The sequence below is a fragment of the Tiliqua scincoides genome, chromosome 1, assembly GCF_035046505.1.
Source record: "Tiliqua scincoides isolate rTilSci1 chromosome 1, rTilSci1.hap2, whole genome shotgun sequence".
NCBI lineage: Eukaryota > Metazoa > Chordata > Lepidosauria > Squamata > Scincidae > Tiliqua > Tiliqua scincoides.
In genome coordinates, this window is record NC_089821.1 from 204,139,983 (window position 1) to 204,166,846 (window position 26,864).

Sequence of the window (26,864 nt, forward strand, 5' to 3'; positions counted from 1 at the left end):
TTAATGAATGCATTTTTAAAAAAATGACGTGATTTCCTAACTATGTTGATAGAAAAAGTCTAACACTCAGAAAAAGTTTGAGTAGTCAGAGAGATCAGTTTAAACAGCCAGTCAGTCCAGTTATTAGAATTGGATCAGAATTCAAGCTAATTTAAACCCAGGGGTCTGGGTCAGAATTTAGCCCGACTTCTATGCTACAAAAAGATAAAATAAATAGCATAAAAAGTTGAGTATTAAAATCCAAGCAGGAGAAGAATTTGTTTACCACCCACCTGGTCACTACCTCCCATTGAACAATAGGTTACTGTAGTCTGGAGAGCAAGACTAACGGGCCTTGGGAAGCACAGAGTCAGAAAGAAGAGCAGGCAACGTCTCTTCTTCCCTTTCCCTACCACCTTGGATAAGTCTTGTTGAAAGGGAAGGAAGTGTGGGTTTCGGCGCTGGCTGCAGGGGATGCAATTTGGATTGGCTCAGAAATACGCCAAACTACATTTTAAGAACTTTTATTGTGGAAAATAGGTCAGCTTAGTTTAAGTCAATCCAACGTGGGAGGAAGGGTGCACCCATCTCTAAATTTCCACAAAAGATTGCAGGCAAATGCATGGAACCCTGTGAATTACAGCACAAAAAATATCTGCTCGAACTTTTATTTTACTTCCTTAACTGTTGGTTTGGCTAGCAGATTCAAAACACAGACAACAATTCTGCGCAGAAACTCCATTTAGTTGATACCTATTTCAGATATGAACTATACTGAAATGTAGGAGATCACTACCTGTAGTTTAGGGCAGTATTTTCACCTTCACAACTCATGAGTGAAAAGTGTGAGCCCAGGGTAAATGTGGTTAATTGATCTTAGTTGGCAACCTTCAGTCTCGAAAGACTATGGTATCACGCTCTGAATGGTGGTTCTGGAACAGTGTCTAGTGTGGCTGAAAAGGCCAATTCGGGAGTGTCAATCCCTTCCACACTGGGAGCAAGTGTAGTCTGTCCCTGGTCTGTCTCCCTGGCTATGTGTCTTCCTTCTTTGCCTCAGTCTGTTGGCCAAGCGTCTCTTCAAATGGAAGAGGCCATGCTGCACAGCCTGCCTCCAAGCGGGCCGCTCAGATGCCAGGTTTTCCCACCTGTTGAGGTCCATTCCTAAGGCCTTCAGATCTCTCTTGCAGATGTCCTTGTATTGCAGCTGTGGTCTACCTGTAGGGCGCTTTCCCTGCACAAGTTCTCCATAGAGGAGATCATTTGGGATCTGGCCATCATCCATTCTCATGACATGACCGAGCCAACGCAGGCGTCTGTTTCAGCAGTGCATACATGCTAGGGATTTCAGCTTGTTCCAGGACTGTGTTGTTTGGAACTTTGTCCTGCCAGGTGATACCGAGGATGTGTTGGAGGCAGCGCATGTGGAAAGCGCTCAGTTTCCTCTCCTGTTATGAGCTAAGACTCCATGACTCGCTGCAGTACAGAAGTGTACTCAGGACGCAAGCTCTGTAGACCTGGATCTTGGTATGTTCCATCAGCTTCTTGTTGGACCAGACTCTCTTTGTGAGTCTGGAAAATGCGGTAGCTGCTTTACCAAAGCGTTTGTTTAGCTCGGTATCGAGAGAAAGAGTATCGGAGATCGTTGAGCCAAGGTACACAAAGTCATGGACAACCTCCAGTTCATGCACAGAGATTGTAATGCAGGGAGGTGAGTCCACATCCTGAACCATGACCTGTGTTTTCTTCAGGCTGATTGTCAGTCCAAAATCTTGGCAGGCCTTGCTAAAACGAATTATGAGCTGATGGAGATCTTTGACAGAGTGGGTAGTGACAGCTGCATCGTCGGCAAAGAGGAAATCACTGAGACATTTCAGCTGGACTTTGGACTTTGCTCTCAGTCTGGAGAGGTTGAAGAGCTTTCCGTCTGATCTGGTCCGGAGATAGATGCCTTCTGTTGCAGTTCCAAAGGCATGCTACAGCACGGCCCTGCTTCACTTCGCTTCGGATGTCAAAGAGGTCTGATGTGGAGCCATCAAAGACTACAGTGCCCTTCATGTCCTTGTGGAAAGACCTTATGATGCTGAGGAGCCTGGGTGGACATCCAATCTTGGGGAGAATCTTGAAGAGACCATTCCTGCTGACAAGGTCGAAAGCCTTCGTGAGATCTATGAAGGCTATAAAAAGTAGCCGTCGTTGTTCCCTGCATTTCTCCTGCAGTTGTCTAAGGGAGAATGCCATATCAGTGGTGGACCTGTTGGCTCGGAATCTACACTGCGATTCTGGATAGATGCTCTGCAAGTACCTGGAGCCTCTTTAGTGCAACTTGGGCAAACAGTTTTCCTACAACGCTAAGGAGAGAGATGCCACGGTAGTTGTTGCAGTCACCCCTGTCGCCTTTGTTCTTGTACAGCGTGATGATGTTTGCATCCCTCATGTCTTGAGGTACTCCACCTTCTCTCCAGCAGAGGCAGAGGATTTCATGCAGCTCAGTGACAATGATCTCTTTGCAGTACTTTAGGACTTCAGCAGGGATGCTGTCTTTTCCAGGTGCCTTGCCAAAGGCAAGGGAGTCCAGGGCCACGTGAAGTTCTTCTAGGGTTGGTTCACTGTCAAGCTCCTCCAGCACAGGCAGGCACTCAATGTTGTTCAGCGCTTCTTTGGTGACTACATTTTCTCTGGAATATAGCTCAGAGTAGTGCTGCACCCAGTGTTCCATCTGCTGTGCCCGATCCTGGATGACCTCGCCTGTGGCAAACTTCAGAGGGGCAATTTTCTTCTGCGTTGGACCTAGGGCCTGCTTGATACCATCATACATCTCCTTGATGTTGCCCATGTCAGCTGCTATCTGTATCTGGGAACAGAGCTGGAACCAGTAGTCGTTAGCAGATCTCCTGGCAGTCTGCTGAATTTTGCTGCGAGCAGCTTAGTGGACCTGCAGGTTGCTCTCACTGGGACAAGCCTTGTATGCTGCTTGAGCTCTCTTCTTTTCCTCAATGACTGGCGTCAACTCCTCAGGGTGGGCTTCAAACCAGTCTGCCGTCTTGTTGGTCTTCTTGCCAAATATGGACAAGGCGGTGTAACAGCATTCTTGAAATGTTCCCATCTATTGGATGCATCTGCATCGGCTGGGCATGGAAGAGATTTCTAAAGTGCTCGTGCAAATTCCTCCACTTTTCTCTGATTCCAGGTCTTGCTGGTTTTCGTGTGATACAGTTGCTTTGTTCACAGTTTCACTCTGCTACACACCAGGGAGTGGTCAGTGTCGCAGGCATCACCCTGATAACTACGTGTGATCTTGATGCTGGGAAGGCTGGAGCGTCTGGTGAGAATCAGGTCGAGCTGGTGCCAGTGCTTTGATCTTGGGTGTCTCCAAGAGACTCTATGTTGGGGCTTCGTGTTGAAGAACGTGTTGCTGACACAGAGACCGTGATGACAGCAAAACTCTAGCAGGCGTTGGCCATTTTCGTTCATCCTCCCATTGCCGAACTGACCTAAGCAAGTGGGCCACGAACTGTTATCAGCACCAACTCTAGCACTGAAATCGCCGAGGATGAACAATGGCTCTTTTATGGGGATTTTCTTGATAGTGGTGGCCAGGTCATCGTAGAATTTGTCTTTGGCTTCTGCTGGAGACGACAGAGTCGGTGCATATGCACTGATGAGAGTGACAGGTCCTGCTAATGACTAGAGCTGCAGGGACAAAATTCTTTCACTTCCCACAGTAGGTGGGATGATGGATTCCAGCAGGGTATTTCTGACCGCAAAGCCAACGCCATGTTCCCTGGTCTTGTTTGGTGGTTTTCCCTGCCACAAAAATGAGAAATTTCTCTCCTTGACAGCTCCAGAATCCGGCAGCCTCGTCTCTTGAAGGGTGACAGTGTCCATCTGCAGTCTGCTCAGTTCCATGTCAATGACAGCTGTTTGGCTTGTGTCATCTATTTCTTGCAGGTCGTCAGGTGTCATTGTCCTTACGTTCCAGGTGCCCAGCTTTAGGGCAGGAGTTTTCTGTTTTCTGTTGCTTTCTGTTGGTTAATTGATATTATTTGTATTGGCAACCTTCAGTCTCGAAAGACTATGGTATCGCGCTCTGAAAGGTGGTTCTGGCACAGCCTCTAGTGTGGCTGAAAAGGCCAATCCGGGAGTGACAATCCCTTCCACACCGGGAGCAAGTGCAGTCTGTCCCTGGTCTGTCTCCCTGGCTATGGGCCTTCCTTCTTTGCCTCTTAGCCTCAGACTGTTGGCAAAGTGTCTCTTCAAACTGGGAAAGGCCATGCTGCACAGCCTGCCTCCAAGCGGGCCGCTCAGAGGCCAGGGTTTCCCACTTGTTGAGGTCCATCCCTAAGGCCTTCAGATCCCTCTTGCAGATGTCCTTGTATCGCAGCTGTGGTCTACCTGTAGGGCGCTTTCCTTGCACAAGTTCTCCATAGAGGAGATAATTAATGGATGATGGCCGGATCCCAAAGTGATAACAACATACTATATCCTGGATTCTGAAAATGTGCCCTGAAAACATCAGTGAATGCCATTCATTTCAACCAATACAAATCTATTGATAGGATGATTTCTTGGTCTTATATGGTAGGGAAAGGTAAATGCTGTTTATTTCAGTTTCTACAAACACAGTAATATAATTAAACCTTCCTGAGAAATGTTGCCAAGCATACCAAAGTTACCTCAGCTGCCCTCATAATTCCTACAACTGTGTCCTCGGTAAAAAGGTAAAGGTTCCCCCTGGCGTTAAGCCTAGTCATGTCCAACTCTAGGGATGGTGCTCATCTCCGTTCCTATGCATAAGAGCCAGCGTTTGTCCATAGACAGTTTCCAAGGCGGCATGACTAGATGCCTAAGTGCACGGAACGCGGTTACCTTCCCACCTTCCCACTGGTACCTATTTATCTACTCACATTTTTACATGCTTTCAAACTGTTAGGTTGGCAGGAGCTAAGACAAGCAACGGGAGCTCACCCCATTGTGCAGATTCGAACTGCCATCCTTGCGGTCAAAAGGCTTATTGACTGGTCAGGTTGGACTCTACCAGTTTGCTTTGAATTTCCTTTAGGCAAAATTCAACATCAGCCCTTGTACAAGAAGAATTCAAATGGGCTAACGCATAGTGAAGCATGGTTATTCTTTTATTGCCCAATCGTATCCCCTAGTCACAGCTATCTTGCACGCACATGCCTGATCTTGGAAGCTAAGCAGGGTCAGGCCTGGTTAGTACTTAGATGGGAGACCTCCTGGGAATACCGGGTGTTGTAGGATTATACCACAGTCTTTTGAGACTGAAGGTTGCCAACCAACCATACCCCTACCTTTGATGCTGTGCTGACAGAGCACAAACTATATCTAATGATGGGGAGGAGGAAACTGAACTGAGCAAGAAGGACGTTAGTAAAAATATTTTTTTCCTTATCCACCAGCAGACTGCCTGACTGCCTCTGGGTCTCCTTGAACCTACACCAGCCATTTTGCTGGTATAATTCTGAGGACAGAGAAGGGTTGTGCAGCCTGGGAAAAGAAGATAGGATCTGCAGCATGCTGGTGCAGCTGGGATCCACCCTTTCCCTCCCTGCCCTACCCCTCAACACCAACATGCCTGGAGGTGACTTTGGAAGCTGCTGCTGCAAGCACCATGCCACTGCCTGTTTGTGGCAGTGGTTCAGGGGCATGCAATGGTGGCTTGGCTTTCATAAATAGCCTTGTGTTGTGGAAACACTAGTTCCTGCTGTGCAAAGACCTAATAGTATTGGGGCCTTGTTATGTTAGCAGCAAGCATGCTATATTTCTCAAAGCTCAGCTGATGTCTTTAAAGGAGAACAAATTGCATTTGTTTTCATTTTCTTCTTTGGCACATACTATAAATCTTGAATATGTATGTTTTGATTGTGTATTTATTCTAATAAAAATGGCACTGAAAAAGCTAACACACTGTCATTTTTCTTTTGAATACTCTTCTCCAGTAAATTATAGCCCAGGAAAATAATTCAAATCCAGATGCATTCCTTAGTTGCATATATTACAGCATGAAGCTGCAGTGCTAAGCATGTAATGAGCAGCTCTGTGAAGTTCCCTTTTAAATGTACCAGTATTTATTTATTTGTTAAGGAATCGGCATTAAGAAAAATTTAGGAGAGCTCAGTTGCCTTTGGCTTTTTCTCTCTCAGCACTAGTCATTTAGAAAGGAATGGCAGGTATAGCAGAACATCACCTACTCCAAGGGACTCATTGTCTAAAAAGAACATTGAAGGTAACAGAAAGTACATCCGTTTCCAAAGGTATTGAACAGAAAGAATGACAACTGGAAAGGTTAACATCTCAGTCCAAAACACTTATTCTGGGGGCCTTCCTTGCAATACTATCTTTGCATTAACATCAACATTTGCACTGATATGCTAACACAACTGTCACTACTTCCCATAGTATATGCCTTAATTGCTGGAAAAGTCAGCCTTAGAATTGAGCCGTAAGCGATTCATCCAGGAGCATACAATCGCTCTTTGCCAGAGGAAAGGTCTTGAAGACAGATTTAGATTTTTGTACCGGTTCACCTAATGACTGCTTTGCTTCAGCAGGATTTAGAGTAATATTGAAGGCAACACATCGATTTGTAAGCTCTAGGTTACTAGTGACAAATTAGACACACAACTTTGTATCACACTTTTCCGTAATTACATTCCAAGGCATTCCTGGTAGCATTTAATGTGGAAGAAGCAGAAGTTTCAGAGGAAAAAAAATATTTTTGCAGGGAAGTGATGCTTTCATTCAGTAAGCCTGCTCCACCTGGCTTTTTAAAATTTTATCAGCAAAGTGAGAAGGTAGAAATGGTTTAGAGCAGAGGTTCCCGAAGTGTATGCCATGGCGCACTCACATGGGTGCTGCAGGGCCTCTTCTTCCCAGCTCAGTGGGCCAATATCTCGAGCTATTTGTGCAATGTTGGCCCTACAAGCCAAGAAGAACAGGCTGCATGACACCACACAGCACCGCTGTGAGCACGAAGGGCATCACAGCCCCTGGAGTTTAGGAACCACTGATATAAAGATATCATTCTTTTTAGAGCATAACATTAGACCTCTCATTAAACACATACAGAACTAGAATATGTTCATAGTTCCCCAGCAGACTTGGGGAGAAAATCAAAAAGCAACTTTTTTCCTACTGAATAAGGCAAAGTTGTCTCCCTGTGGTCTTGCAAATGATCTATAAAGCCCGATTTCTGCCTCCTTCTTTGCAATGTAAAGAGAAGGGTTTTTTTTTCCTGCTGCAAGAAGCATTAGCATAGTCCCAATCTCCACGTTTGGATAGCCACCTTGCTTCCTATATTGTGAGTGTAATGCCCCTTTCTGTGTCCACCACCTCTATTACTTGGCAAATCTCGAATACTTTCTTTTCTTGTTAAAAAGATCACACAGTACAGTGTGTCCGGACTTTGAGACCTCAGCTTTCCGGCCTCCCCATGCTGGGAAATAACACCACACCAACAATGATGCACTACTACACACTCTAGTCTTCTGACATTTCTTCCCATGAGAGAACTGTACATTAAAAACATGTATTTGCTGCTACAGAAAATCTCAGAAGCCTGTTAGACTTTAAAAACTTCTTCTATGTGTTATCTATATGTCTACCTAAAAAATTATGTTATCATTTCTTATAAATTCTACAAAGTAACCATTAAGTTAAAATGGAAAAGTCTAACCTTTTGAACAGTACATAATCCTATAGTGGCTTAATATCTTTAAAGAAGAATATTGTTATATAATGATAAACCCAAACATCCACAGTTTCATGAAATAGCATTTTTAAAAAATCAGAATGTTCTACGTTTATCCATAGAACATATAACCAAATACATACATGAAACACCTTATTTAAAACCATCATCTAGATGACAAAGCAACCATAACCAAAATGTAACAACTAATATACAACCAAAATGGTGAAGCTTGACATCAGCAGATCTGCGACAAATATTATAATCATGACCTGAACTTTGCAGCAGAAGTTTGTCTCTAACCATTTCTGAAGCAGCATCACATGAATGATCATCTGTGTCCCTTCTTTTAGCACTGGAACAGAGGCTTTGGATTAATGTGCTCAATACATTTTCTTGCCACAGATAGTGCTCCTCTCAGAAATGTGATCTATTGACTAGTTACATGTACACCTGATAAATCACTGAGGGTCTAAATGCAGCTGGGGTTCTTCCCTTTTCTGGAAGGATGCCAAAACACTGGGAGAGAAAACAGTAGATGTGCAGAACAAATAATACTGATATAGTACTCTTCTCACCAGGACTGATTCATGGCTTTCCAATGGCATAAAGAATTAATTAGGCCATTTTTATCAACTTGAATGTAGACAAGATACACCCATCTTTAGTCACTGCCCTATTTTTGCTTTCTTGAAATTACAGAAAGCTAGGGCTCTATCTACCACTGGCTCAAATACTAAAAGTTGATATAACTTTTGAACGACAGTGGTGTCCATAAACACAAAGTTTCTAGGTGTGGAAGTTCTAGATTTAAAGTTTGTTTCACAGAATTTCTGTTCTAGATCACATTCCAAATGGATAATGCAACTTCATAGTATTTATTTGTAAAATATGTATCTGAAAGTTCCTTGCACCTTTGTCGTTTTCTTATTCTCTATCTAGAAATCTAGTATCTCTTGAACTTCAGACAGCTCAATGTAATCATTTGCTAGATTTATCCTCCTAGAACAGTGGTTCCCAAGCTTTTTAGCACCTGGACCCACTTTTTAAAATGACACTATCGTGACTCACCTAGGTTTATGAGGCATTAAAAAAAAAGACATCTACAAAGATTTATTTATTTATAAGTAATAATAACCACAAAAAGATGTTCAAACATTTATCTCCCTACATTTACATATGATTACCTCTGTTTTCATTGGAGGCGCTACTTGGCTGCTACTGGACCTATCAAAAATTGGGTTGCAACCCACAGTTTGGGAACTACTGTCCTAGAATAAAAAAGATTAAATATCTATCCAGTTATACTTCAACTGTTTAATGTTGACTTTCAGAATGACCCTCTTAAGAGTAGATGTTGTGTTTATCAGGTCTGTCCAATTCCCCAGTAGTTGACAACAAAGCTCAGTTTTAGAAATTGGCTATGTCAGATGCAAGGGAGGGCACCAGGATGCAGGTCTCCTGTTATCTGGTGTGCTCCCTGCGGCATTTGATGGGCCACAGTGAGATACAGGAAGCTGGACTAGATGGGCCTATGATCTGATGCAGCGGGGCTATTCTTATGAAGTTTTAAGGCAACTGTCAATATAGCCATAATGTCTACATATATAACATGGAAAGAGGATTAACAGGAAAGGTTGATATGATATGAAAGTAACAAGATATGAGTCTCTCATATTTTTTAATCTCAGTGCTTCTATACATAAAAACACACAGGTTTCTTCTATCCAACTCAAGGAGTGATGCTGATGAGAACAGGATTGTTGGAGATATTCCAAAAAAATTCTGTGCAGTTTCTACCATTTTTGGCAGCATTCTTGATGCCAAGAAATGTCTCCATCAGATGACAGTTTTGCTGTACTGGTCAATATTTTACTGATATTCCCGTCTTTTTTTCTTTTTTAATTTTTTGGTAACTGTAAGTGATTAATCTCTGTTAGGTCTGATCCACGCATGAAGCAGGATGAAGAAACAGCTTAAGCTAGTGGGCTACAGGGGGCATTCTACACACTCCCCATACCAGTCCACCACTCATCTTCCCCACCAGTGCCTCTGTTCACATGCTTTTGACCAAGAGAGAAGATGAGCAAGCAGCCCAAGAGCAGGCCCAACAACTTTCTCCTCTGCAGCTTCTTCTTGAGAACGTAAGAACAGCCCCACTGGATCAGGCCATAGGCCCATCTAGTCCAGCTTCCTGTATCTCACAGCAGCCCACCAAATGCCCCAGGGAGCACACCAGATAACAAGAGACCTGCATCCTGGTGCCCTCCCTTGCATCTGGCATTCTGACATAGCCCATTTCTAAAATCAGGAGGTTGCGCATACTCATCATGGCTTGTAACCCATAATTGATTTTTCCTCCAGAAACTTGTCCAATCCCCTTTTAAAGGCATCCAGACCAGATGCCATCACCACATCCTGCGGCAAGAAGTTCCACAGACCGACCACACACTGAGTAAAGAAATATTTTCTTTTGTCTGTCCTAACCCGCCCAACACTCAATTTTAGTGGATGTCCCCTGGTTCTGGTGTTATGTGAGAGTGTAAAGAGCATCTCTCTATCCACTTTATCCTTCCCATGCATAATTTTGTATGTCTTAATCATGTCCCCCCTCAGGCGCCTCTTTTCTAGGCTGAAGAGGCCCAAACGCCGTAGCCTTTCCTCGTAAGGAAGGTGCCCCAGCCCAGTAATCATCTTAGTCGCGCTCTTTTGCACCTTTTCCATTTCCACTATGTCCTTTTTGAGAAGAGGCAACCAGAACTGGACGCAATACTCCAGGTATGGCCTTACCATTGATTTGTACAATGGCATTATAATATTAGCCATTTTGTTCTCAATACCTTTTCTAATGATCCCAAGCATAGAATTGGCCTTCTTCACTGTCGCTGCACATTGGGTCAACACTTTCATCGACCTGTCCACCACCACCAAGATCTCTCTCCTGATCTGTCACAGACAGCTCAGAACCCATTAGCCTATGTGTGAAGTTTTGATTTTTTGCCCCAATGTGCACGACCTTACACTTACTGACATTGAAACGCATCTGCCATTTTGCTGCCCATTCTGCCAATTTGGAGAGATCCTTCTGGAGCTCCTCACAATCGCTTCTGGTCTTCACCACTCGGAAAAGTTTGGTGTTGTCTGCAAACTTTGCCACCTCACTGCTCACCCCTATCTCCAGGTCGTTTATGAAGAGGTTGAAGAGCACCGGTCCCAGGACAGATCCTTGGGGCACACCGCTTTTCACCTCTCTCCATTGTGAAAATTGCCCATTGACATCCACTCTCTGTTTCCTGGTCTTCAACCAGGTCTCAATCCAGGAGAGGACCTGCCCTCTAATTCCCTGACTGTGGAGTTTTTCTTCCTCTCCTCTTCCCTCTGTACCTTTTTGCTGCTCCTCCAGGAAGTGTATTAAGAGGAGGCAAGGTAAGCATACAAGGAGATTCTAAGCTACCTCATTGCTTCTTCACCATATGCTTTCTTTTCACTCACTTCCCTAGCTGTTTCAGTTGAGAAGTGTGTGGGATAGAAGAGGAGAAAGAGGAAGATTTATGACAACAGTGGGAGTAAAAGGAGAAGAAAAGAGGAAGGGGCAGCTAGCCAGTGTGAGCACGCGCACATACGTACATGCACACACACAGAAAAAGTGTGCTGCAGTGGGGTGTACTGCTTTCAGACATGGGGGAAACTTGGACTAGCACTGATATAGGTCCTAAACACTGGAAAAAACACACACATACCGGATTCACTGGCAACAGACTTCAGGAGCTGTTCACCTTGTAACGAACTCCATCTTTCTGCCATTTCATCCCACCTGCTTTGCAAATGTCCAATACAGTATCAAGAATATGGTCAGTTCAAAAATCAAGGCTGAGACTGCACATGGAACAGCTGAACATAACCTTATATTCCAATTATGAAGGAACTATGTATGCTCATGTCCATTTGTGCCATGGTGGACATTATTTTTTCTCTGTCCAAGAGCAGAACAACCTGTGTTACAAGCCTTAGGGCACAATCCTAACCCCTTATGTCAGTGCTTTCCAGCACTGGCATAGCAGTGCCAATGGGACACGTGCTGCATCCTGCAGTTGGGTTGCACTCACCGAGGCCTCCTCAAAGTAAGGGAATGTTTGTTCCCTTGCCTCAGAGTTGCATTGCCCTTTTGTTAGTGCTAGAAAGCACTAACATAAGGGGTTAGGATTGCACCCTTAATCTGGCACTTGAGAAAAGAATTAGTATCTACATCGATGTATAAACCTTTCTGTTCAGCTCAGTTTGCTAACTAACTAGCAGCTACTAATGTTATTTGATTGTACGCTATTTTATTAATTTGAATCTCTAGTCTGAAGCTATTTTACATCACTGACCTTGGTGGAAACAAATCATTTAAAAGTCTGGAATCTGTATCTCATAGATTAAGGTTTTGGATCTTGCTAATGAGCTATTTTTGAAAACAACTTCATATTTTGCAATTAATTGCAGGAGACATACAGCTAGAACATTAACACAGAAATGATTGAGTGTTTATAAAACACTTTCTTCACATGGTCTTTGAAGGAGGTAGCCACTTTTGATACACTTCCTATTTCATACCCCTGTGGACTAGCGCTCACAGTGAGCACACTTTTAACTATAATGAACATCAGTAATGTTATGTATTCTTTACATCTCATTTTCAGACTTCACAATTCACAAAGTACAAATATACATTCTCCTTTGGAGATAATGAGAAAATGTAAAACTGTTTTGCTTCCAAGCCCTTAAGTAAAACTGTACCAGAAATCATCTACCATGCTGAAGCACAAATATCTGAAACAGCTTTTGTGCCTCAAAGCTGATTGTCACTGATAACAAGTCTACGTGATTGATAACTATCTTAAAGCAGGAGGGGGAAAAGAGAATTCATTACACATAGCTCCATTATCAGCTCTGATAAAGCTGCAGCAAGATTGAAAATAAGAACTGTCAAGGGTCCATCTATTCTAGAAGTCTAACAGCAGCTAGATAATTCTTCTGGGAAAATTTAGAAGTAGTACCAGTTGGTAATGCCTTCCCCTGTACGTCAATAACATTTAAAAGTATACCGCTTTTGCACATGGAAGTTCCCTTTAAGTATCATTGTTTAAAATATCACATTGCTTGAACCAAAATATCTACTGAAAGGATCAGCTCCAGAGTTCAAGATTGTCCAGGAACATGACAGGAACCAAGACTCCCATGGGTTTTGGACAACTTGCCCCAAACCCGAATTCACTGTCATAGGAGTTGTGGCAGCCTCAAAGATACTTCAGAAAAATCTAGGGTCAGGACAACTCTAGGTTGTCTAACTCTACGCGAGACTTGCTGACAGATTTTAGATTTTCTCATCACAACTCTAGATTTTTGCAATGTAAACTTGAGTCTGCCACAACTCCTATGATAACAAATATGATTCTTCCTAAAGGAGAATTTTTGTAACTGGATCTGTGTGTGGGCAGCGGTGGTGAGAATGGAAAAGAAAATGCCTGGTTGGACACTGCCCCTTACTTTCCCTAGAGGGGTTAATGTAGCTGACCGGCTTTGTGTGGCAATAGAGTTGGCAACCTTCAATAAATTATCCATCTAAGGCACTGGTTCCCAACCCATGGTCCAGACACTCGAGACCCTGAGAAATGATCCATGAGGTCTCAAGAAAAAATATTGCTTTTGATCACTTCCAGCATCCCACTGAGTGAGCAGTCCCCTCTGACCACCAGAGAGGGCAGACAACAGACTGCCTGCAGCTGACAACAAAAGCAGCAAGCCACAAATCTCTATAAACTATAAATATTTACTAAATCTTTTCTAATTATAGGTAGCCTGTGTTATCCACGGTTTGGTACCCACAGATTTCTTCAACCGTGGGTCTCCAAACCCACAGTGCAGACTGACCTGGAGCCTCTGGAGGCTCTTCTGAAGCCCTCAGAAGCCGCCTGCATCTGCCCGTGGCCGCTGCGGGCTTCAGAATTAAGCCCATAATTGTTTATAGGCAACTTCCATTTTTGTTTGGCTGAAAACGGTTTTTCAGTTTTCAGCACATGGCCTCTGGGGGCTTCAGAAGAGCCTCTGGACTAACCTGAGCTCAGCTCCAGTCAGGTTTGAGGGGCCTGAAAACTGCAAGTTTCGAATACTTGCCATTTTCCTTATATGCACAGTTAACATCCAAATTCTGTTTCACTCTATTAGTTTTTATCCTTGATTACTATTTGGAGCTACATGAAGTTTCCATTACTAAAAACAATAGTCTGACTTTCAATTAAGTTTGTTGGGCATACATATTACACTGCGCTCTGGCAATCATTGCCTCCAAATTAGCACTGAAGCTGAACACAAGTTAGCATCTAGCTGACACTTAAAATCTAAAACTGATGTGGGATCAATTCTTTCAGGATCAACTTTTTCCACATTAATCTCTCAAGATTGTTAGATTGTCTGAGACAGCCCTTCAAAGCTGGATTGATGAATACAAGGCGCAGAGACTTTTTGATATGGCACCTATGCACAGAATTCTTTCACAAGGAAAATTTGTCCGATCATCCCTCTTTTCTTCTGATGTCAATTGATTTGTTATGTGAAGTGCAAAAATAATAGTTCATGGAGACTGGTATTTTGAAAATGCCCAGGGATTACTGAAAGAGATTAATTGTGAATTCAACTATATTGTCACAATCCAGTGCCCTTATGGGTTAAATCTCTGAATGTGGAGAATGGCCAAAGGCAAAAGAATTCACAAAAGAATTTGTAATTCACCAATGGCAGTTATTTAAACAATGTCCTTGTTGTCCAAGTTACCTTATTCCAGAGGTTCTCAAAGTCCTACTCAGACATTGAAACCGCAGTATGTATTTGTAGGGGGTGGGGTGATAATGGTGCCGCAGCAATTGCGCCGCCACCACAATCAAGGCGCTTTCAAAGATCAAGGGGGGGTAGTGCTGGTCATCCAGATGGTGGGCTTCCACTCTGCTCCAAACTGCTCTCCTTGGTGACTGCAACCCACTCTTGGGTTGAAACAGCAAAACCGGAAATGGGTAACGATTGCTGAAGAGAGCAGTTTGGAGCAGTGGGGAGGTCCACAGAGGGGGCTATGAACCTCCTGTACCCTACAGATGGCTGGTGCTACCCCCCAGGTATGTTTAAAAGCCCCTTGATCATGGCGGTGCCATGACTGTGGTGGCACCAATGCTGCAGTAATTTCTGGGCCACTCCCCCAAAATGGGTAATGGTCTTCTTCTGGTTCTCCTGGTGAGTCGCGACCAACCAGTTTGAGAACCACTGCCTTATACTGTATTCAACACCTTCTGAAAGTCACATTAGCTAGTCTACTTAATAACTATAGCATGTGTGATACCTAAAATTGTGCTGCTATAACATACATGAATTTTTAAAGTGAAATGCAGGACAAAAGATCACTATAAAATTGTTTTGAAATGCCATAACATTTAACTGCTGCATCAACATTGCATAAAAATCATTTTCAATTTATATTAAAATAAAAACAAGGTTTATCTTGGAAATAAAATAGCCTGCAGCAGTCTAACATGTCCAACTAATAGTTTAGTGTGCTCCATATCACCTGTAGGCTGAAAATAAACCTCTGAAGTCCAATAAAAATCAGTACTTGGCAAAATTTGCTTACCCAGAGTGTACAGCACAGTAGCTTTCTATTAAAGTTTCATTTGTTTCCACCTATTATTATTTGTAGTTATGTGCATGACAATTTCAACCTTTTTTGAAGCTGAAGTTCACACAACAAATAAATGTAAAATGAGAGCAATGCTCTGTACCCTCAGAACAAACATCTTACTTTGATTTTAAGTTTAAAATGCTGCCATCTAGAATTAACACTTGTAATTCAGAAGAGCAAATAGCAGTTGATTAGTCACCATTTGACTGGATTACTTACTATCCCAAGAGTGGTGGTAACAATATGTTAATCATAAAATGGCAGTCATGAATTATGATAACTGTATCTCATGCTTCTCCAAAGCTAATTTAAATAGAGAGATCTTACATTTGACCAAATCACTTCATCAATTATTGTAACAGCTTGTAGCAAAAATGAAGAGCTGTGCTACTACTCACTAACTAGGCTGGAACAGTTTGCTGGGGGAGAGCATTAGCTTCTTGAAAGCATTGCAGATTATTTAAATTATATTATTCTAATTTAGACTCACACAGTGACTGAGCCCTGTGAGCCTGTTTAGAAACAGGTACCAATAAACAACATCAGCACAAACTTAACCTGCTTCTGGAGTTGCTTTTGTATCAACTTTACATCTTATTTACATTTAGTTCAACAATTACTTTAAAACACCTCATTCATCAATAATGTATTTGCTCTCTAAAATTATAAGAACTCTGCCATCCCTAAGTGGTTAGGTCAAATGCTATCAAAAACAAATAAGAATAAGCAGTATTTTTGGACTAAGTAATTCCCCAATGCACCACTGCTATGCACCACTTTAGGAAAGGGAAGCTACAAGGTATTTATTGGTTGTAGCTTATAATGCAAAGCAGTTACTTCCAGCCTCTACTTATTTTTGTACCAATGTCTAAAATATTTAAGAGAACTGAGAACACTTTAATAAGAGCTGGATTACAATGAGTGTCATTTGATCCAAGATTGATACCTGAATCCTAGGTTAGGAACACCACCATTTCAGATAACCTTGTACGTTTGCAATTCTCCATACCCGAGGATTGACTTAGAGACTGAGAAAAGAAACGTGGAGTTCTCAAGAAACAGTGTTTTTTTTATTTTCAAACTAAAACAGTCTCAGAACAGGATGGTCCAATTTACTGAGACGAGTTATTGACCTGGCCTAGCTCAGGAACGTCTGCAGCAGCTGCCATCTAACTTTTCCAGGGACGCTTCTTCAGAATTAAATAGAGCAGACATCCCTAGGAGATCACCAGAATGACTGAATAGTTGAAAGCAGTAATTGTCAGCAGAGTCGCTTCAGCTTTGTGGCCTTGCAGTTTTGATGCCTCACAATTAGAGAAAACACTTGAAGCGGAACCTGTGGTGAGATTCGTGCATTCCAGGGGGAGAAAGAAGCATGTATGCTTCTACAAACTGACCTATGAATCAGCTCTGATTTGCACAGCATTGCTGCTGTTCAGATTTCTTCCACTATTAAGAAAAATAACTACAAAGCCAGCTTGCATTCTGCTTATATGAGCACCCCAACACCAAATTCTTATGCTACTTCAATAGTGCTACTTCAATAGTGCTACTTCAGTAGCTGCAGCTCTTCCCTTTCCAGCCAGGTAAGAGGAGAAACCTGGGCCTAAATGGAAGAAGCAGATGTTGCAGCTTTTCACCAAACTGATATTAAATTCCTGGTGTAAGTAGGGGCCAAAGTAGGGGTGTCATTCTGTGACACCCAGAACTTTTCACATTATCTCTTATAATGCAAAGGCAAAACCAGGAAAGAGCAGCACTCCTAAAAGTCCCGTATCAGCAAAGTAAAGCAAGAATCCAGCCCAAAGAGCTTGTGTCAGGATTGTGTGAAAACACAGAAATGTCAAAAGAGATACAATGAGATAATGAACAAAGCAGTAATATTGGAATAGTTGAAACAGATTTGGGTGTAACAAATACTGAAACCGAGAAAAGAAGCCCAAGGTGTCAAGTGCAAGAGAAAGGAATTTTCACTTGTTAAATAATAATAAATAATAATAAACTTTATTTATATCCCACCATTCTCTCCGAAGGGACCCAGGGCGGCTTACAACATATTAAAAACAGATTAAAAACATAATTTAACCACAAATAAAAACATATTAAAAACACATTAACAGATACCCATAAAAACAGTAGTCAGATAAAAGGTCAGATAAAAAGAGCAAAACGCAGCAAATCATAGAGGAAACAGGCCTGTAAAAATACTAAAAGATATAGAAAAGATGTTTTAAAAAAGGCCATGAACTCAGAAGGCTTGTTTAAACAGAAGGGTCTTCAGGCCTCGCCGAAAAGTCTCAAGAGAGGGAGCCATTCTCAAATCAAGGGGAAGGGAGTTCCAAAACATTGGTGCCACTACTGAGAAGGCCCTATTTCTTGCCGTCGCCCCACATACCTTAGGTGGCAGCACTTGTAAAAAGGCCTTCTCTGATGACCTAAGAGGACCAGCCGGATTGTATGGAAGTAGGCGATCTTTGAGATACCCTGGCCCAGAGCAGTATAGGGCTTTAAAGGTCAAAACCAGCACCTTGAATTGGGCCCAGAAACGAATGGGCAGCCAATGCAGCCCCCGGAGAAGCGGGCTGACAGAGTCAAACCACCTAGCTCCAGTGACCACATGGGCCGCCGCATTCTGCACTAACTGCAGTTTCCGAACCGTCTTCAGGGGCAGCCCCACATAAAGCACGTTACAATAATCTAACCTCGATGTCACTGTGGCATGGATCACCGTGGCCAGGTTTGCACGATCCAAGTATGGCCGCAGCCGTACTTCGTTAGTGGAAATGAAAAATTTCCACTAATTCCCCACACACACACTGTACAACCCATGCTTCATCACACATCCTTCTGACAGACTGATTTTCTTTGAGGAGGTGTAGGGAAGGAAGAGCTAGAAAGGCCTTGACCAAAACTCTGCTCATGCTTCTCTCAATTCAATCAATACATTCCAAAGTCTGGTCGCCTTTTACTGTAAGATTCTTGCAGAAAAGAACACATATGCATAATTCTCATGCTGTTTCTGAAAAGACATTTTTAAAAACATATTTTAAATTATATTGATTAGGGTCCAAAGACCTTTTGGTATGAGTGAAAGATAAAGCTGCTACACAAGGAGATATCTAATTTCCATCCCCTGCCACATTCTTGATGGACCCCCTAGCCCTCAGAAGATATTTGTCTGGGAGCACAAAGGACTGCAAAGGAAGGAGCAGATAAGAAAGCTCTGTTGAGTAACCTGGAACTCCATTCTAAACTTTTCTATGTACTTTATATGTTGCTTTTGAGTGTTCAAAATCCTTCAGAGATTTAGCGCACTAATCCTTATAAGAATATTGTAAGTATGTCGGACTTCTAGGCTCACCAGTGCCACTATCCTTTGATAAACTGTAAAGTGTGACTTATATATTATAAAGCAAGCTGGGACAGTACATACATATAAGTTACAAGGATGAAAAACCATTCTTGCATCACTATCACCATCAATACAGGATGGGGAATAAAACAGGGAAACATACCTGCACACTTTGTTCGGGTGATCAGCGGTGGGCCTGGCTGACCAGTGCCACCTTCACCAGGTCTGGTTAGTAGAACACGAATCTCGTATTCTGTGTCTGGGTCTAAATGCCACAGCTTATAAGTTGGTGCATTTACAGCATGGGTTTCTGTCCAGGTCCCGGTTGTCATATGATATTCCACTTCTTTCAGGATAATAGGCCCATCTCCAATAATTGAATTAGCATTTAACTGAATTAGTAAGTACGTTGGTCCAACTCCAAGAAGTTGAGGAGGTGCTATTGGTCGAGGTGGTTCTGTAAAACACAATGTAAAAGTCAAAAGGATAATACCAAGACCTTAAAAAGATATGAACATAAGTATGTGGCTATTTACATTCACCTCGCAAAGAATATCAGCAGATAATAAAATGAAAAATGACTAAATATATTTTAATACTTTTGCCAAATGGAATCCAGCACTAGGGAACTGAAAGAGGAGATAAAATATAACTATGGAGTTTCTGCCTACAGTAGCATTGCCTAGGAGTGATTTATTTTAGGAAGCAATTAAAGCAACACATACTTTCCTGAACAAAATGAATCCACTAATAAACACGGAGGCTTCGTTTCCATTCCAGATGGCTCATATTTTGGCTAATTTGTCTCAGTTAATTAGGCAACAATGCTAAATTCAAGGTACACAGGGGTTTCACAAACAGCAGCAATCCAATACAGCAAATTCCAAAAGCTGAATAAGGTATGCAGAAAATGTCTAAAACAAATAATCTATTACAATTTGTCACATAGATTAAAGCTGCATTTCATCTTTGGGAAAGAAAACACACCACAAAAGCTTTGTTAGGTGGCTGCTTCATTCCTGTCTATATGAAGATCATCATCAGGGGATTCTAATTCAACAAATTCAAACTAGAAAACGGATGCTCCTGGTGGTTTAGGAGAGCCAGCCCACTGCTCAGGTTCCCTCCTTTTTAATGGTTTAAAAAAAAAAACACACACACACAAAACAAAACAGAAGCAATTCTTCTTGTTGCCTCCCCAAAGCTTAATGATGCAAACATCCTGCTGTCTTTACATTGGCTAGCCAGCCGCCCTGTTTTTTTTCCCCCTTCCCCCCCTATGACTATAGCCCTAATCTGCTGGAGCAAGTCCTTCTATTGCCTCCCCAGAGACTGATGACACAAGTGCCGTTTTCTTACTTGGCAAATGGAAGCAGCTCTTCCTGGTGTACCTCCTCTCCAGTGTAAGTCCATAGCCATTCCTACCTATTTTGTTCCTTGAAGCCACCATAGCAACTGGGATGGTTGGCAGCTCTCCTTATTCACTCCATGTTTGTGTACGTGTGTTGCTTTAAACGAAATGAGCTCAGCAGAAAAGAGCAGCTTTGAAAAGGGAAAACCCACATTTTAAAAACTTGTTGGGGGGTCCTTTATTTTTCTAGTTAGGTTAGGTGACACTCTGCCTCCCTTGCCTACCCTGACTGCATGTCACTGCTATCAATAGCTTGGAGAGCTACTAGTGCACACTTGTTTATAATTGGTGGTGCCAATTATAAACAAGGTTGTCCTTATTTATTTCCTACCAAAAGGTTGTCTTTAGTAACTTATGCTCACTGTGAAGTTTTCTCTACCATATTGCTAGAGATGGGTTTGCTTACATTCTATTTAAAAGATGGAATTTAAAGATCAATTTTATGTATCACAAAAATTAACAATTTTCATTCCGATCAATTGAAGGTAGGCCTATTATATAAAACTTTGTGGAAGTGTGTATAGACAACACAATTTCCTGGAATGTGGGATGCCTGATGGATGCCAAAGACAATAGGACAAAAGTGACTGGCAGACACAAGAAGCTTTGCCAGAATATGACAACATGATTGTTAAAGCAGTTTTATGTGGGACTTCCATAATCATACCTCCTTAATTTGGGGGGGAAATATTTTATGCTCTTCAAAGTTTTGCAACATGTCATTTTCAAACTTGAATTTGATGGCAACTACAGGTATTAACGTTAAATAAGTTTCATCTCAGTATGTATCAAATATACCCTGGATATAATATCCTGAAATGTTTGCGGGAGGGGGACTTCTAACAGCATAGCACATGCATATAACACAGGGGTTCTCAAACTTCTCAGGAGTAAACCTTCCAAGGTAAGTCCTAGGTGGGTTTTTTACTTACAGGGGGATGCAGCAGGCTCCAGGAGGTGCGGCAAGCGTGCACAATCCTCCACAGGGCTCCCCAAGTCTTAGAATACTAAAAATAAGCAATTGGAAACCACTTTTGGTTTGCAATCATGAAATTGGAAGTGGTTTCCAATTGCTTATTTTTAGTATTCTAAGACTTGGGGAGCCCTGCGGAAGGTTGCACTCTGGGAATTGTGTTGCTGCCTTTCTCCTTTCCCTGCCCCTTAAGGGGCCAGAGGTTAAGGATCTCAGGCTGGGGCGAACCTCAGATATAACAATCATATCAAAGAGTGATTATTCAAGCACTCTGTACAAAGGTTGTATTTTAGAACTTCAGACTAAACTTGACAGAATTCTCACAAGGAAGTACAATGTAACTAATAGATTAGTGCTGATCACACACGCAAGTTACGTATATGCTCTAACCAGTTATAATTTGGCCATGCAACTTTTTCCATGTACACTTACACAAAGAAATACATAACGCTCTATCACTTCCAGGACAATCTATAACAGTACTGCATGGGATTTTCTGCTTAAAGTGCTTTCCATGTAGGACTCACATACTTAAGTTGTGGGGGACACATGAATCAGTGTGCTTGGTTTCTGTGTTACAAGAGTGCTCAAGTTGATAATCCTTTAAACAATGGAAATCCACCACCATGCCTAGATTTAAGTATGTGGGGCTATTTGCAAGACCAGAGAGTGAAGGAACAAGTGACATTTGTCAAAAGGGGGAGACAACATAGGTTTAAGGCAGTGCTTCTCGAACTGTGAATCGGGACCCACTTGGTGAGTTGTGACCTGAGTTCTGATGGGTCCCGTAGAGCCTCCAAAGAAAACACAGGTGATGAAAAGATTAGATAACGAATTGCCTCAAACCTTGAGACTATTAAAAAATCAGATTGTTATTAACTGCCCTGCAGACAGCTGAGCTCCTGCAGTTTGCAAGCTTGAGTAAATATAGGGAGAATGTTTGAGCATCTTTTTTTTGGTGTGCTTTTCCCCAAGTCCATTGATGACAGATAGTGGGGGCAGGTGAAGGCTGGGTCACATAACTAGACCTTCTCAAACCTTGAGACTATTCATTAGGGCTGCCTCATGAGAAAGTGATCTTTTTTTTTCAAGCAAAATAATACTTGTAAAGAAATAGTAGTAGTAAACCTTTAATGGCATAAATACATCTGTAACAAATTCTACAAAAAAATGACACCAAAAAGCATGCAACACAAGCGACACACATCAAGGAAAAATCTATCCTACTTGTAAAGAAATAAATAAAAATATTTATTAAAATATTTATTAATAAATTAATCAATTGATATTTATTAATTAAATAAAAATATTTATTTCTAGATCACCTTGTGATTTTAAAAAGTGGATCCCAGTGCTAAAACGTTTGAGAACCACTGGATCTAATGAATTTGGCAAGGCATCCTGTATCTTTTAGCAAAATGGACTGCCACTTTGGACTGTTGCAACCTGCCTCTTTTTCATATATTTAATTCTGTATAGGTGTTCTTTTTTTTTCCTTCTGCAATTTATGATTCAAGGGGAATGGGAATGAAATTGAGAAGAGGGCATGGCAAGTAAGTCAGGGAATAGTCTGTTTCTTCTCAAGCATTGTCCATAGGCAATGGTGCAATAGTGACAATCCCTGTCCTACAAACCGGGCATCTGGATTAAGCCCACTGTTCATTGTCCAAACCAATGCAGATGTTTGGGAAAAACTGGGAAAAAGAAGCCCACTAAACCTGCCTTCATTTCTTCTTAATCTGATCATTCATCATATGGTGATGTATACATAATTTCCAGAAGCTATAACTATCTCTCTACAGTCTACAAATCTAAGTCAAAAACAAATTCCTTTGTTCACAGAGTGTGTTTTGTGTTGTTTTTTTTAATTTAGGAATTATATTTAAAGCTAATTTGGATCTCCAACTGAATCTAATCTCAATGATGAAGCTAGCATTAACAGTGACAGTTCATTTGCTGTGGAATTAAGATGTTAAATGTCAAACTAATACAGTCTAAGGTCAATCATATCAAGAACAGATACACTAAATTGTACAGCACAGCATACCACCAGCTCTGTATTCTAAACCCTAGAATAGGATGCTATGTTTAGAAATATATATTTTGATTAACAGCATGATTATTGCAGGCAAAACTGTGCATTCATTAGACTACTATACCATTGTATATTACATTTTTCTTTTTGTTGGAGGCAAAGTATAGTCTTACATTAGCATATGCATTTTGCTTTTAGGCTCCAGAAGACATTTATAAAGTCTCTTCATGTTTCAGTAAATTATGCATGAATTTTAATCAGTTATTAAATGAACCAGTAATTGTTCTGTAGCATTATTAATATTCTTCGTAACACAATACTCTATCAGAGCCAGAGGTGTGGCGCAACCAAAAATCCCAAAAGTACACTAAGTGACAACTGAAGCATGCAATCCCAATATACCAGATACACTTTTATGATGTTCCCTAATTAACTCTCCTATTAATGGTTGTTATTCCTTATTCTATAGCTAGTGCTATCAAATATTTCCCAATTATAATTTCAAAATTGCAAAGTTTACTTTTACATTATAAGTAACCAGAACCATTTTGCATTTTTAAATGTTACTTAGCGAGAAAAGTTTGAGACTGTTATGAGTCGGATTTATATTATACTCCTTTCACACATACATACATACAGTGAAAGGCTAATGGCAGCCTCTAGCAAGGCATACTTTATGGAGATGGGAGCACCTCATATTTCAGCTTGCTGTCCTGTTTCCATGACTGAGGAACATCACTGGCAAGCCCTTTTCTTTCCTCTCGCATTACACCCTCTTATTGCATTACTGGAGCTGCCTTGTGCTCAGGAGTTAGGGAACACTGGCCAAAATTCTTTTCCTTGTTCCTTCATCTGCTTGTGGGTTGTGAGGTGCAACATATTGCAAAGGGCCCTTCTGCAAGCTTGGAAATTTTGTAAAGCTCTCAGAACAAGCTAACCTTTAAAGTGTGCTGCATATTGACATTTATTTTGCAGCAATAGGTTAATTCAGTCACTTGTCAGCATCCTGTTTAGGTACTATCAATTTTAGCTTTGAAAAGGTTTTAAATTGTATACTATCTGAGAGGTATAAATATTAATACACATTGATCATCTCAGAACAAGAATAAGTAAGGAAAAGTTCTCTGACATTTAATGGAATGCAGACCTCATCACAGCTTCATACTAAAACTTTTCTTTAGCTGTTTTGGTGTAAACAGTATTCAGCTAAATCTGCAAAGAAAGGCAAAGTTGGAATATGTCTATTGTCTTTTTAAATTCCGAGAAAAGCAATTTTTTTTTTAAGCTGAAAACAGCTAGGGTAGACAGAATAATCATGCTCAAAGGCAGTGATGGTTCAACTATAAATAGTTAACCACTGGTCAAAATACTTCTCTTATTAATTAGAACTTTATGCAAAGAGCTGTTTAACTCCTAAAATAATAATTACTTTTAATCCTTTAGGATTAAAATCTATTTAAATAATCCATTTATTATCGTGCTGAAAACTCTTTTTCAATGCTGACAGAAATACCAACTTAGGTGCTAAGAAGAATACACAGGCAGCCCAATCTTAATGTCAAGCAGCCCCAGCAACAACTGTCACAAACATGCTGTAAGGCAAACTGTGGCAGCTGGGAGGAGAAAGGTGCCAGCAGGGAAGCCAGAGCCACTTGACACTGGGCCTCCATGCCGGTCAGAGTCCAGCCAGTGGTAAGTTCTTAGATGAGTGGTGGAGTGGCATTCCTGGGCAGGAGGGGGGGGACAGCACCCTCGGCTGCCACTGAATCCTATCCACGCTCCAAGGCCTCAAAGCGCAACACGAGTCTCCTTGGTTCTGTGCCAGCTAAATAGCTGATGCAGTTCCATATAAACACATAGGGGCTACAGGGGCCTGATAGGGGCTAAGGGAACTGAAGTTGCCTGACCCCGAGAAGACCTCTGACTGCTTCCCTGTTGCCACAGGATACAGCAGTGGCAGTTTTGGCACCACTGTACTGTGGGGCAATAGCCCCAATGCAAGGACTATAAGTCCCCTATTGTACATAACAGTTCCATCTGTAGGTCTGCAGAGATTGAAACAGTTGGCTCTTGCCAGCCCAGCACTATCACACCTGCACAGAAGCATCAAAGAGGATGTGTGAAAGTGCCATCGCCTGTGTGAAAGTGCAAACACAGCTCTCATAGATGTGGATATCTGTAACCTGGAAAGCCAATTTACAGGCATGCCTGCCATTATCAGTTGAGGGTAATATTTCCCTCAAATTTCAGGAGGGGGACTAGCTGCACTCAGAAAATTCTAGCAGTTCAGGTTGTACCTGGACATATAGAGCAGTTCCATAAAAGGCGTTGGAACTTAGCAAGTCTGTAAGGTGTAGCATCACTACTTTTTAAAACGCTTTTATCACACTTTTCTTCTTTAATGCTTAACCTATACAGAATAATTTGCAAAGGTTATCAGAACAAATATCTAACTCCAGTAAATTATTTTATGTTAAGTATTTATGTTAACAGAACATAAATATTTTTAATGTCAACTGTGGGGGAAGAGAAATGGGTTTTAAAAGTAGTTGAAACTACCTAAATACTTCAAGCTAGCTACAAAAGTACTAAATAGTTATATCAATTCTGAGGTAGTAATCAGTACTCATCTTTCAACTACTACTTAAAGCAGTTTATACCCCATCAGAATCCAGTGGGTTTCGATTATAGAATCCTATTCAAAACACAAGGACACCTTTATAGTCATCTAAGCAACAATCAATTTGAAAAATCATATCAAAATCATCTAAAGCTGCGGTTCTCAAACTCTCAGGGAGTTTGAGAACCACAGTAAGTCCTTGTGGTGGAGTGGGGAAGACAGCGGGGGTGGAAGGAAGGCAGCGACGTGATCCCCAGGATTGTGTCACTAAGGGGTCTGCAGGGACTGGCATTTACTTACCAGAGCCTGTTGCAGCCTCCTGGGGGTGAGGGGAGCCCTGCGCGATTGTCCGCAGGGCTCCCCAGCCTCCAGAAATTGGAAGCGGAGCTATCGCTCTCTGGATTGGCAAAACCAGAAGCACTATCGCTCCACTTTCACTTTCTGAAGGCTAGGCAGCCCTGCAAAGGGTTGTGCAAGGCTCCCCACACCCCCTGGAGGCTACAATAGGGACTGGTAAGTAAATGCCAGACCCTGCGCCCGTTAGCAACGCGATCCTGGGGATCACGTTGCTGCCTCCCCCTTAAGGGGGCAGAGGCCACGGCCCTCAGGCTGGGGAGTCACAACACCCTAGTTTGAGAAGCCCTGATCTAAAATCTCAAGAGAACTGGCGAACTATTGAAGACACCTTAGGATGTCCCAGTAGCTGCACTACTGTAAAAAATGTGGGTTGAATTATGCTTTCGTCACTTGCATCAATGCTCATTTAGGCCCTGACCAGTGAACAGACAATCCTGTTTAGTAATTCTACAACAGCACTATCATGAAGCCTGGTTGATCAACAGTCAGTTTGCCATTTTTCAAGTCTCTAAGCAGCTTCATGATCCTTGTAGCTCAGCACAAAATAACATATCAGAACAAATATAGATTTTTGCCCTTAGCTCTTCCCCTACCTGCTACCATAAGAGCTACACTAGGCATCCTTCTCCACAAATCATTCTAACCTTTCATTTTCTCAAATTACCACGCTCTCAGAAATTAAAATTTAAACAACACTGCTTTGCCCAGCAGCCTACAGAAC

The 26,864-nt window shown here is 41.8% G+C and overlaps 1 protein-coding gene across 7 annotated transcripts in view; it reads right to left on the reverse strand.

The window, feature by feature from the left end:
- Positions 1–26,864, reverse strand: part of PTPRK (protein tyrosine phosphatase receptor type K) — a 466,239-nt gene that overhangs the window by 181,936 nt on the left and 257,439 nt on the right. For all 7 annotated transcript variants that reach the window (XM_066614422.1, XM_066614429.1, XM_066614387.1 and 4 more), the window contains exon 7: positions 18,911–19,204. In XM_066614422.1, coding sequence (XP_066470519.1) covers positions 18,911–19,204 — 294 coding nt within the window. The remainder of the gene's footprint in view (positions 1–18,910; positions 19,205–26,864) is intronic.